Source organism: Tubulanus polymorphus, chromosome 11 (assembly GCF_964204645.1).
Source record: "Tubulanus polymorphus chromosome 11, tnTubPoly1.2, whole genome shotgun sequence".
Taxonomy (NCBI): Eukaryota; Metazoa; Nemertea; class Palaeonemertea; order Tubulaniformes; family Tubulanidae; genus Tubulanus; species Tubulanus polymorphus.
The window spans coordinates 8,425,814-8,440,327 of NC_134035.1; the positions used below are offsets into that span (position 1 = coordinate 8,425,814).

General features: G+C 38.0%; 1 protein-coding gene across 4 annotated transcripts in view; it reads left to right on the plus strand.

Moving 5' to 3' along the window:
- Positions 1–14,173, plus strand: part of LOC141912824 (glycoprotein 3-alpha-L-fucosyltransferase A-like) — a 32,955-nt gene extending 18,782 nt beyond the window's left edge. For all 4 annotated transcript variants that reach the window (XM_074804237.1, XM_074804239.1, XM_074804236.1 and 1 more), the window contains exon 3: positions 11,452–14,173. In XM_074804237.1, coding sequence (XP_074660338.1) covers positions 11,452–11,800 — 349 coding nt within the window. In that variant the 3' untranslated portion in view covers positions 11,801–14,173. The remainder of the gene's footprint in view (positions 1–11,451) is intronic.
- The last annotated feature ends 341 nt before the right edge of the window (positions 14,174–14,514 follow it).

Sequence of the window (14,514 nt, forward strand, 5' to 3'; positions counted from 1 at the left end):
TGCAACATTTCATTGTGTAGGTCAAAGTGGTCTATATAGCACTCGGACGGACAGGGACTGACATGAAGACACATTTGCATTTGTTTTGTTCTTATTGCTTGTTCAGTTTATCCTTAGTTCTGATAGCTTCTGTTAATATCCTACGAATTCATATACTCTGTTACTTTATTCCTGGTCATTCCACTTGATGATGGCTGTAGTTAGTCGACTGCCGAAACGTGTTTTCGTTATGACAGATTGTATCATATAGAATTCGAATTTTGGCACTTCAATTTTCTTGTTGTTCGAGTAATACGTCATCGCCATCTTCTCGGCTTTGATAATTGAAATTCACGTGAATCACTCAGTGAAATGAGATATAAAAATCTGTATACGCGGCGTGTTTCTGACTACATGTTTTTACCGCTGAATATTCAACATGACAATCAGTAGCGAGCTCTAATCTACTCGACTCAAATAACTACCCGTGAATAAATAATGCCTGAACGCGTCCATAATTTTCTGGTAGATAAACTGCCCGACAAAATGCAAATGGCTGGTTTTATATTAATTTGCAATGATGCGTATATATACGTGGATGTAGTATTAAATACTTTATAAGATATTTGAGATTTTGTATTAGGGAACACCCCACACTGATAAAACGAGAAAGATGAAGTCCGAAAAGTTTCATTTAAGCTAAACGGCTTGGAATCGACAATATATCTACTTATACATCTAGACTTTTCTAAAATGAATTTAAAGTTCGATTTTCTAATAGATCAAAGATCCTAAAGATATTTAGATTCAAGTAGTTTCCATGGAATTCGGTAAGATTATCCACCGGATGATGGTCTCTAGAAGGAGCGAGAGTCCGAAACGTCGTCGTGTCTTGATTTTTTATTTAAAAAATTTGTTTTGATCTTTGTAAATTTTGTAAGTAGGTTTTAAACATGGGATTAGGATTAGGAATAGGATTTTATTTACACTCCAACCATTTCTGTGGTACATGGAGGGAGACTATGAAATATGTAATATTTACAAAACAACAGAAAATATAAACTTGTTTTGATAAAACGTAACAAAGATTAACAATACATATATTGAATATGTACACCATACTAATTATTGGAAGGATCTGCTTATATATAATTCTTTTTAATGAATTTTGCGAAGGGGCTTAGGATTAGGATTAGGATTTTATTTACACTCTTACCATTTGTATGGTATATGGAGGGAGACTTATACAAAGTATACAATATTTACAATGAACAGAAAATATAAACTTGTCTTAATGAAATATCACAAAGTTATTAACAATATATACATACACTATTTACAACATACTAATTATTGGAGGGATCTATATACATCTAAACCTTTTTAATGAATTTTGCAAATTGGATTGAATATCAAGATTGCCAAAAGAGTTCAAATTCAAAATATTCTCTGTAGGTCGCAGTCAAAGGTAAAATGCAATTCATCACCTAAAACATTACAGGCCGAACATAATGTATCATTTCTATCTAATGGAAGGTTTGATAATTTATTTACAGGCAGGAGATAAGACCCAATTCTAAATTCTTAATTCGAATAAACTTATTACTAAGAATTTTAGAATTACTAAATCCTCAGCAAGTTCACTAATATACCTTTCTAATTCAATATCATATTTGTACTGCCTATGATTAATGTAATTCGGATTAGATTCTATTGTGGGAACGGTATTTTGAAGGTGTTGATTACGAAGAGTCTGTTTTATTCGCCTTGAGAAGGTCCTACTATTCGCCATAAATTGTTGTGGCTTACGATTACGATTACGATTTTATTTACACTCCAACCATTTCCATGGTATATGGAGGAAAACTATTACACATGTATATACAAATATTAACAAAACAACACTGAAGTGATTAAGATTTAGAGAATGAAAACGTTACAAAATATATATTATATATACATCAACTATTTACAATACTATATATACTATTGGAGGGATCTATATACATATAAGCCGGTCTTAATGAATTTAGCTAAGTTGACCGCTGGGTTTTTCAGAATATCAAGGGTATTAAAGGTATTCAAATTCAAATAGTTTTTGCGGGGTTCGTTAAGTAAGGTACAGTCAAACAGAAAATGGGATTCGTCACCTAAAGTATTACAAGTGGGGCATATTCTATCGGCTCTGTCTTAATGAAGGTTTGAAAATTTGTTCACAGGTAAAATATGGGACCCGACCCTAAATTAAAATACACTAGTTCCTAAGTCATCACCAAGTTCTATTATATACTTCTCTAATCTAATATCATTTTTATATTGCCTAAAGTTAGTGTATATCGGATTAGTATTTATGGCAGATCGGTGTATTGTTGCGCCATCTAGTGTGTGTACCGGTACCTCATCGATTATACGAACCAATATGTCGATAAACAATTAGGAACTTTGTTTGTTCGCTGCAAACTTCCTTTATCGCGCGCGTATGGCGACTACTGGCACGAGTAAATTTCACAAACACGATCATAATCTATACGCGATGATTTATGTCTAGCTATTGTAGAAAAAAATCCGCGACCGTTCGTTGCCGTGAGATGCAAAGCGCTCGGGAAATGTCACCGTTACATCAACAACGGCATCGTCGCTGATGATGAAGATTTATCAGATCTAATCGTTCGGTGTTGCTGTTGATATTATGCGCATGTTGCTATACGGTTTATATTTAGAAAAAATGGCCTATTCAAAATGATGTATGCTATTATTATGGTCGCTTAAACGAAGGGCATGTACGCCAGGATTCTCGAAACGAAAAACGGATTTCGTGTTAAATGCGTTTCGCAGTGAGCATCTACCACGCAGCAAAACCAGAGACATACTTGAATGATGAAACGAACCGGCGTCATTGGCGGTCAACTGATATCAAAATGGTGGTGATTTCAATCTGTCATGTGATGATCTACTTGTCTCTGGTTATTTATAGAGTGTCGGGGTTTCCAATGTTAATAAACCGTGTTTCATATTTCGGGGCAACGCACTAAGTAACGAAACGAGCCAAAAATCCTTTCCATATTTCTCTGTTTATTGCGCTTGGCTCTAATTAGACAAAACCCTAAAGGTCGAGGCATCAATACTGCATTGTTGCCATAAAAAATGCTTCAACTTAAACACCGTATGATTTTGCTCAAATCACGATGATGTTTTGAGACGCTTTCGGAGATGATACCCGTATTCTAATCAACCCCATCCCGGATTCTCGTAGTACCGAAATATTCCAACCTAATGTGAAGATTATGTTATTTTCCCCGGGCAGTGATTATTATCGTCGACCGATGAAAACCTTTCCGAATACGAGCACTGGCTCCGATGTCTGGCGTTACTCGTGTTACTGTCCGTCGCCCGTGGGTTATCGAGCTCATAGTCGACCTGTATAATCATGAATAATGGACGGTCGTGATCGCTAGTGTAGATTCGCTGTGATTCCATTTACAAAACAATTCAGACTCGAATTACTCGCTCATATACGCCGCCGATATAGAACTCCCGGTGTAGCTCTTATTTGCAGTATTATGATAAGTAACACAAATGGATGGCGAGCACACGGCTAGCTCTGTGAATTACGCGGTGTATATTCGTTAGTTCACGAGTCCATCCCAGCAATATGTGCCAATCCGTTATGGTTTATATATTCGTTTCGATAAAAACATATAGGTGTCATAGAATCAGATGGGACCCCCGATGTCAGATGCCCCCGGCAATAGATTGACGGATTAATTGTGCTGCTGGCCCTGATCCTAACCCCCAATTCCGGCCCTCAATTGAGATCTATTGCAAGGGGGGAATATGAATAAGAGGTATTTCACTCTATGAAACCGGGTTCAGAGTGGACCTGATTCCAAATTAAACTAACATATAAAGTAAGCCAAGCTCGTATCGAGTAAGCCAAGTTTGTTCATTGCATACACTTCAGAAGACTGAAGATTCTTACTGAAAATTCTTCCGGGAATTTGTATCAATCGATTATAGGTGCCTTATTTTTCGATTACTTAAATTGACGGTATTTGAGATTAAATTAAAGAATGTTTAATGATGAAATTAGAATATACGAAGGATTCTAAGCCTTATGCTATGATCAACCACTCAGAATTGACACTCATGAGGCCAGTTAAATGGTTTTTGGTTGGCGTCATGAATTCATGTTTTCATGCAAAATAGCTGAAGAAATTAACCATTTCTCGACCATATTTCGGATAATTCACAATTCACGCGTTGCATTCATGAATATTGTTAATTCTTACGAACAAAATCGATGCATTCAAATCGTAATAACCTAACTATGGTAATCAAAACCATTACGTACAGGACAAGTAGTGAATGTTTAGGCCTCACATGCCCATATGTCAATAAACATTGAATTCTGACGAAGTGACGACCGAACCTGCGTCCCGATTAATTTGTTGCTCGCAGAGAGAATAAGAAAATTCCAGGTGTATTAGATAGGATTTTTGCTCTGTATGAAATAAATGTCAATTATTGTTATCATTTCTATAAAAAATCCAGATTTTCGGTTTCAAATTTACGTCAAGTTGGATTTCAATTTAGCGGCAATCCATTGTGGATTATGATGCCTGTCCCTGATCCGTGTGTGTGTGTCTGTGTGTTGATAGTGTTTCGGTAACTTCTATTTTCGATTTCGTCCGCGTTTCGCGTGGAATTTATTCCCCAATTAAGGTACAATTTCCTCTCGTAAATCTCCTTAACCGGGTCTTATTAACGGCGAGGAGTTGAGAGATATAGCTAGAGCGAGCGGTAATGCGCCGTGTTATATATACTGCTACCATAGACCGCTGATAGTTTATCTTCCTATCACGCGCTTTAGAGTTTCGATACACAAAATGTCTAAGGCTCCTAATTCAGATTTATTAGAACTCTTTCCTATATGACGTCGGATAAATGCGCGTAGGATCATATCGTAATATAACGAATGCATACTGTAAAAAACTAAAACTATGTAGTTGAAAGCAAGTCCATTTTGAAATTAGAGACTTTTTTCGGTTATGGTATCATATCATATTGCTAAGTCAGGGGGCGGATCCGAGGGAAGGGTGCAGTGGGTGCCTATAACCCCTCTTTCAAGAAATCTGGTCGCTCTGAAATTTTACGGGAAAACGAAAAATAATGAACTGATAACTTGTTTTCTGCATTTCCAAAATGAGTTTATGATTTCCGATGAGTTTTTTTTCGGGGTGCCTCTTTGAATATATGATGTCCTTTTTGGGGATTGCACCACTCTCCGAATCGGACTATAGATCCGCATACATAGAGCTAACACTATTCTATCTAATGTAGTATCGGGCAAGCTGCAATATATATTAATAATAAAAGCTTATGCTATATTGTGTTGTGACGGTCACTTAGGCACGTATCGCACGAAAACAAGTGGGAATTCCGTACTGCTGAATTGGTTTTTTTATTATTTATCAGAGCTTTACTGTTTGCGGTATGATAAGCTACATACATACCGACGCGTACTAACGATTTGTAAGAATGCTGTTAATTTCGGGAGAAGGATTAGGATTAGGATGGCACGTAGGGCAAATCACCCGCGGGCACAGGGGCTCGTATTAAAGTTGTAGGTAGTAACGATAATCTGTTAATCCAGTGTATATATATATATATATATATATATATATATATATATATATATATATATATATATATATATATATATACATACACTGGATTAACAGATTATCGTTTTTATACTACCTACAACCCTAATACGAGCCCCTGTGCCCGCGGGTGATTTGCCCTACGCGGGTGATTTGCCTATACTGGATTAACTCCAGGCGACATCTTGTATGGAACGCCGCCAGCCTAGCTAAAACTCTACATCGTATTTCAATAGTCATGCCGTCATCGTGCACGACTATCATTTATTTATTCATTCTATTAACACTCAAACCCATTACAGGTATTAGAGGGACAACACGAGATTTACAGATTTAATAACGCATTATAGAAAAAATTACGAATCCAATAACACGATATACTCGACAAAAATAAGTAATTAGGACTACAGAGATGTACATTCAAATGAAAAACTGGAAAAATACTAATGAGAGCAATTATTCAGTAGACAAATGCAATTTTTAAATAATTTTTTGGAAAATACTGCAAGATCTTCATGTGATTGAGGTAATAATACATCTCTCGTTCAGGTGGTGAGTGTAAATAGATTTAATTGCGATAGGGACATTTTCAACTTTTTTGATAATTCGGTTGCGTTAAAACCAGTCCTTTGTCTAATATTGATACATCACCGACGCTAACCCACTCTGAGTATTGTCTATACAATCGTGCAATGTTATTATTCATTAATTCCATTTTTTTAAAAAATCGGTATGAAAAAAATGAAAATCACATCAATCATATTAGACTGGCGTGGTGCCGCGGCAGAATCATTATGCATGGCAAACGTTTTTCAACTTGTATTTCGTAGTGGAATTGACCTCGTCGCTAACAGACGCGTTCCTCGCCGAATCGGAACTCGACAAATCTAAATTCAAACTTTGATCGGCATAGACGTTACGCGAATCGTTTGTAACTAAGACATGTTGATAATATACTGAATTCGTTTACATCAAGGGGATTTTAAAAAAAGTAGTAAATTGAACATAACCAACGCTACGCGTAAAGAAACATTCAAGACAGTTTGAAATAAGACAGACTTAGATATGTAATATCATCTATATAGAAATTTTATCAGGAATTACAAAAACACACATACACCGCAAAGCTTAGTTGAGATATCGGGACGACGGCAATTTGAATACGATAAACCTATAGCTAACTGAACAATAGTGGATGCATAATTCTAGTAATCGAATCGCTGATTAAACAACAACTTCACCGTGCGTGCCACACGGGTCTAGACAAATGGTCACCCCGTTAGTGTTGTGGCAGCTGGACCGGTCAACCGCCACAGACTACCTACGGGGGCTGCTGATACGATGCGGGATCTTTGTGCCCAACTGATTTCCCATAGCTTGGATACAGTTGTATTGCACCAAACAATTTAACCCTCTCTGCATTGCGTGCACATTATGTGTACATAGTTTTGCGCAATGACGTTCATAAATTCGCTGCTCTAGACCCCTTGTTGCGTTTTGTATTCACGAACATGGGCATATCTGGTGCCTAATAGTACCATCAAATGGTGATAGAATAAGGTTTTTTTGGTAACTTTGCCATCTTTTCTCTTACAGCGTATAGTGAATAAAGCACAATGTTTTTTTTTTTTTTGGGGGGGGGGGGGGAGTTGGGCAAAAACAAACTGACTAGAAAAATGTAAATGGGTTAATTTTCGGCATGTTTAAACAAAAAATCACAATCAAGCAACCCTAGTCTTTCCTCATGCAATATAGGGTTAAAGTCTATAATACCAATCTATACATTTCGTTGCACCGTGATAGATTTAACCCCGAAGTCAAAATGATGTTACACTTTCATTCGGCTAACCATGGACTCTAAAACGTTTTTAGAGTCCACGGGCTAACACAGTGCCGATTAGCTCGCAACGAAACCAGTTTGATACCGAATATCGTATCTTCTCTATCTTCAGTTCTTTAAACGTTTCTGTTGCTTCTGAAAACGTAATGACATTCTATCGTCGTTCTGATGCGTTGTTGCTAATTCTTCTCTGCGGGCGGTGTAATAATAATTCAATTAATATTTGTCGCGGACAATGAGACGTAAGCGGTTGATTTGTGAACGATGCCACGCGCAACGTTCGACGCATCTTCAGGCGGTAGATTAAAATCTCCACATGTTTTCTGTAAATAAGAAACTATTATCATTTATACGAAATAGATTATTATCATTATTAATCATTGATCATATTTTTTTACGTTATCGCTCAATCCTTTTGTCACAAATCGATCGGAAAATCTATAGCGATTGTCGAACCTTCATTACTCTATCTTCGGGTTCCTATATCATCGATTACCTATATGAATGTCGTGTATTCTTTGTGACCTCAGTTTAATTGATGCTTAAACAGATGTCAACGCGAACAGCCAAACGAAAACAACTATATACGAACGTGGCGAAATAAGTACGAACCTGAAAGCGCGCCACTGGTTGTAAAAATCGAAATGATATCGCAATTTCAATTTGCAATTTCATTATCATCCTAGAGTTACTATCTATATAATTTAGATTCATTTGATAGATCGCTAAAATAGTCGAATCATTCGAAATTCTTTTATTATTTCTTTTATTATTAACCATATTTAGCGCCGTATTATGAGTAACAAACACAGTTCTAAGGCACTTATAAAATATTAGAACATCAGTATAATAAAAGGTGACTAGTTATTGTAGTCTACTAGTGACTAGAAGTACTTTCCATATACCCTCGATTCATTTGATAGATCGCTGAAATTAGTCGAATCATTCGACAATCTTTTATGGTTTTTTTATCATTCACCATATTTAGTACCGTATTACGAGTTACAAACACAGTTCTAAGGCACTTACAAAATATGTTTTATCAATAAGATATTAGAACATCACAATAAAAGGTGACTAGTTATTCTAGTCTACTAGTGACTAGATAACATTCGACGTGTACGTCCCGTAAGCGGCAGACCGTTTGCCGTTGAATCGATGAGACCTATCGTTATTCGCTCCGATGGGTCGGAGATGACGTACGTACATATTAGGAAACGGCTGAAATGGCGGTTTTGCCTGCTGGCCGCCAGCGCGTCCCCTGGCGCTCGGCGGTTTCGACGTTCGCTGACAGTAGATGATAAAACGAACGAGACCCGACGTCGATAATCAACCGTTCCGCAACCGCGAACAACCATTTCGATTCTAACTGCGTTCTAGCACGAACACCGCGTAGATATACTGAGAAAACTAACTTGAAAGTTTATTGATGTCTTGCGAAATAACACATCGTCTGATATTGTCGATAATGGATGATATTATGATTCGAATTATATAATATTAAATAAACAATAAAGTTATTTTAGATTTGAATGTACTGATTATTGAATTGAATTGACCGGCAACCAGTCCAACCCCGATATATTGATGACGTAGTGCACTTGCTCTCAAAAAATAACGATCAGAATTTATCAAAAATGATATTACAGTTATGAAAAATTTCTAATTACAGAACAAATGTCAAAATTCCTGATTGTTATTGTTATTTTGAAACGCCGATATTGATGACGTAGCGCACATCGACTCGCACAGAACCCCTTGGATAACGCGTACTAGGAAAAGATGTATATGAACATTATTGTAACGGTTTTTACGGCGTTGAACAAATCTGTTAGTTCTTTTGTGTTTAATAGCGAGTGTTTTTTTGGCAGCTGGTATAAGAGCTCGATTTTGCTAAACAACGGTAAAAGGGTTGTTGAGATACATTTGAACAACGTATCCGGTATCTATTGACTTTGAAGTTGTCATCTGTGTATACTACACGTTGTAACGTAAGGCTGATACCGAGTTGTTTGACGACTCCGAATACCGTTTCGCAGGACCGGCGGAGGCGAGTTGACATTGGCCCGGCTCATATCATCCGGCTGCACAAGGCCACCGCGTGAAAATCTCGCACCTATCTTTTTCAAGGGATTCGGAGATGCTCCCCGGGAAAATTTCTGTTAAGCAGTTGTATTTCAAAGACTCCAAGGCTATAGACGATAGTTTTCCGGTATCATGATTCAGGTCGATTCAGTCGCTTTGTTTATGAATTTGACGGATCTAGACGCGCGTAGTTGTTCCATAGTCGACCACAAGAAAAATCATCATCGACGCAAAATGATTGGCTCGGTGAAAGCGGTATTCAATTTACTACTAGTTATTAGCGATAAGACCGTATAATGCGATTCTTATCAATAATTGCGATATAGCAAAGTTAGTTAAAAAGCTGTAATTATCTATTTCTTCATTATCTCGACGAGGCAATACTGACATTCATTTCTATGGTAATTCAAAACGATGTATATATGTTCACGGACATAAAAGCGACTACCGAGAAGTTGTACCAGGATGTAATTAATCGACTGGCTACCCCCAGGTATATATCGTAATCACTTGTTTATTACCCCGAGTCAATACGTACCAACTCATTTATCTTTCTTGTCGTGTCTTAATCGCGAGTGCTGCAGGCAATCTCTCGAACGGCGCCCGTTGCGCGCGTAGTTCTAATTAGCGAATCCTGGAAATCGTGCCACCGCCCGATATAATGCGATCATCGCGTGCCAGTTGTGTCTGTGTAAAATACGCCGGGAATTTATTTCTCGTGTTTTACCATGTCAACAGACAATATACTATACACAACTACGAAATTAAATATAGCAGCAAAGCAGCGATAACGGGATTTCTGACCAACTATGCTGTCTAAACTCAAAGTATTATAGAAAATGAAAATATTTCATTTCAAAATATATAATTACGGTAACGATGATAATATTCAGCAGAATTACGATAGGGTTTCTGACGAATTAACCAGTTACCCAGTGGCAGATTCATGGGGGCCTAAGCCGCCCGGGCCCGGCCTTTGTTTTTGCCGAGATAACATTTTCACAGCCTGACTCCACCCCTGCGTTTCAATGTCAACGAACAATTTTACCCTCGTTTCAACCCGTCACTAAACAAACGTCAAGGGCATTTTGCACTTAGTCAAACCGGGTAATACTTAATACACCGCTAATTCAAATCTTGAAATTCGCATTAAACACACTGAGTATCGTATTTATAGTTTTGATGCTTCGATACCTAAGTTGGAAAAGTTTAACGCCGATATCAGTGGGATGTATTAATTTTAGAGACTGCAGTGCTTCATTCATATGTCTCATCATCCTCGCTTGCCGGTATCACTCCCGAACTCGCTTCCACCAGCCCCCTGGCCTCACGAAGCGTGATTTCATTACTGGCGCATGACGTCATATATCGATTTGCGAAATACTTCCTTGTTCAGCAAAACGTTCGCTGATTGGTCTATAATAACGGGAAAACCAATAGAAGCCTAAAGTCGTTTGTTACAAGCGCTGTGATTGGTACGACCGGATTCTGGTCGGCTAGTAACGACTCCAACGACTCGTGAGGTCAAGGGGTTCGGCGAACAGCTTTAGCGTAGTGGGTTCGAATCCCTTGATGGGTGAAGATGATGTCTCATACGCCACTATAAAATATTTGAAAATTACGTTTCTGCGTGTAGTACCTAACTGTTCTCTATAATAGATCGTTTGGTAGCCTTCGGAAAATTGGTGAAGGTCCGTGAAAACGCTTTGTTGTTTTATGGTAACCATTAACGGACCCATAATCTAAATAGAATTACAGAATTCAATGAAAATGGATGCGCAATACTCTGTTCGATCGTTAGTCTCCCTTGCACTGATTCAAGCATTTTCAAGCTGCGTTGATACTCGTTTCCTAAGAGCGATGCATTTTCTTCTATCGTTTCAGTCATGACGTCGTACCGATAGTGATGGGCGCGCACAAGATCGACTACGAACGAGCGGCGCCTCGTCATTCGTTCATTCACGTCGACGATTTCGAATCTCCGCAACACCTGGCCGCCTACTTGCACAAACTCGACAAAAACGACGCGTTGTACAACGAGTATTTCCGCTGGAAGGGCACCGGTCGTTTCATCAACACGTATTTCTGGTGTCGTCTGTGCACGATGGCGAACGCCGACGACGCGCTGAAACGACGCTCGTACGCCGACATCGAAAACTGGTGGCGCGGACCGGGAGTTTGTAACGGTAAAAGTCGCTGGACTGAGGCTACATACGGCAAAATGTGGTCTTGAGTTTCGGCCGGCTGAATTAGTTGTTAAAATTAGTTTTTTTTTGTTAATTCAATTGTTCAACAACCTGACGGAAGATGGCAGCTCCCGCGATCTATAACGCAACGTGGGTAATTTCTTGAGGCGTCAACTTCTGAAACGGTTGATTGTGTTTGTTTATTTGTATTTTGTGAAATTGGTTCTTGTCAATTCGGAAATATGTTGATGCTGAGTTTTTCCAGCTGACCGGGGCAATTTGATCAAGTCTCATGATTATTTTGACTATACGAACATATCTGGGCCCAGTCCTATAGTTCAAAGTACTATTTAGCTCTAGGGTTAGAATAAGTAAATTTTCCGATTGCAACATTCCAACTGATAACTGTGCACCAAAAGACCAAGACCCGGTCATTGGTTAGTTTGAGGTGAAATTGGTTCATTTTCAATGTTATATAGCTTTGTATCTACCACAACCTATACAAGAATATGAAGTCCTGGCTAATCTATATTTCACATAGGCCAAATTAAAATGTGTCTTATGACGGAAAACGTTCTTAGTTGTTTGATGGTTTTTTGAGAATGTAGCTTTTCCTTTAGGAAGTAATGTTTAAATCCTATTATTGCTTTGTGTTAAAATAAAGTAGCTTACGTTTCCTCGCCAATTTGGTCGACGATTTGCAACAATTTGATTTGACACGATTTGCTTTTCTTGTTACGAGTTCATATCTTCAGGCGAATTTAATTAACACTTAGTTCGTATATCATACGTTTTACTCCATGGCGTTTTGAATTATCCTCACTCGAATTTCATCGTTGTATCTGGCTATCTAGGCGTTGGCCGACCGTCCAGTAGTTGACACTTAACGGCGTGGTTGTGACAAAACGCTTGCTATTATTATTGTATATAGCGCATAAGATGACTTGACTTCGTAACCTTCCATCGCGCAATGTGATATCTGCTATCTATGTGTCTACAGTTAGGAATAGCAGACCTGACTACGATTACTATTTGAAAATAGTTCTACCCTTTTAAGAGCTATACTACTCATAGACATATCACAATACTCCATCGTCGGTCGTTCTCAATTATGATACTATTTCAGATGTTTAATTGTGTTGAAAACTACATGCACCACAAAGGTAAATATTTAAGTATAGCCAGGCCTGGAGTACGAAAGCGGTAGGGGACGAATATAACACCGATTTACTGAACATGAAAATGAAAATTTGAACCCTTCCCTATAATGCCCAAGATAAGACGAAGGTGGCAAATAGAGATTGAACCACACTGATGGCCTTAGAATTATATTCTAAAACGAAAACCAGAAAACGAAGAAAACACTTTCAAGCTATTCTTGCGTGACATCCTAGACAGCCTGGACCCAGTTCCATGAGTTAACTCTGAGTTAAATTAGTTCATTTTCAATGAGTTAACGCTAATGAATTGAATCTCAACTGAGAACTGTGGAGCTGGATCCCGGTGTATTATATTTCACGTAAGCAGTTCATGCCCCCTACGCCATCTATCCAAATAGGCTGCAATTACCTGTATCATATTTGATACAAAGCCGGTATTAGAGGGTTTCAATATTCAAGAACCGGTGTCGTGGTTGTTTCGGTCGCCACAGCTTTCGCTATGATTACCATATCTACGTCTCGGCGAGCGACAGCTTCGATAACGACAGTTTGACAAACGTGCGTGTATGGTTTCTGGTAATCCGTCATTTTTAAGATTGTCGATCTGTTTGTTACACTAGTTTTTTAAATATACATTTACATCGACTATAATGAGATATCGAAGTGATGACGAGAGTGTGTATGCCCGGGGTGACAGCGGAGTGAATGATGTAGCACCATATACCTGGACCCAGTTCCACAGTTGTGAGTTAGAGTTAACTCCGAGTTAAAGTTAGTTCATTTTCAGTGTGTTAACTCAGAGTCAAATCTTAACTCGGAACTGTGGGACTGGACCCAGTATTTCAAAACGTTTCTTCTCGTATAAAATTTCTAATAAGTATGGAAATCTCTGGCTGTTTTTTTTTTTTAATTCGGGAATACTTTCGGTATGTTGGTAGAATTCGGTTTACTTTTTGATTACGTCGTATCTGGTGTACATTTGTAATTTTCTAGATAGATATTTCGAATTTTGTTCCGGATCGGGGTACACCGATTTTGTTGAAGTCAAGTTCAATTCAATTCGAATAGAATATGGTTCCGTGATGTTTTACTCATTATAAAAACCGCATAACGGTACGAATAAACAAGATTAGTTAGCCTTTGTTAGTCCTGATTTGAGCACGGTACCCTCATTACTGAAATATAATTTATCGGGTGGCGGAATAAAAATGTCCGTTATTAGAAAATCTGTCTTTACGTGTGATAAGATTTTGACATGAAACGTATCGTTGAAATAAAGTTTATAATATATATATATTATTTAAGATAAATCCATTCTTGCTTGTTGTTGGTATGTAATGTTGAAGAAACGACTGTCACTGGTTAAAGATGATACCTGTCTATCAAACTTGGCACAGTGGATTTACAAACTTCTGGCCCACCACCAATATGGCGTTGTCAAGTTTAAAAAAGCACATGGCTGTACGATCTCTGTATTATCATCCTCACTCGGATGCTCTTCTAAGACGTCGTATCAGTTGAAATGAGTATTTTTCCTTCGATTTTTTCCCCCAAAATGAACAATTCAGTAAATAAACAAACCAGATCAGTAAACTTTTCAT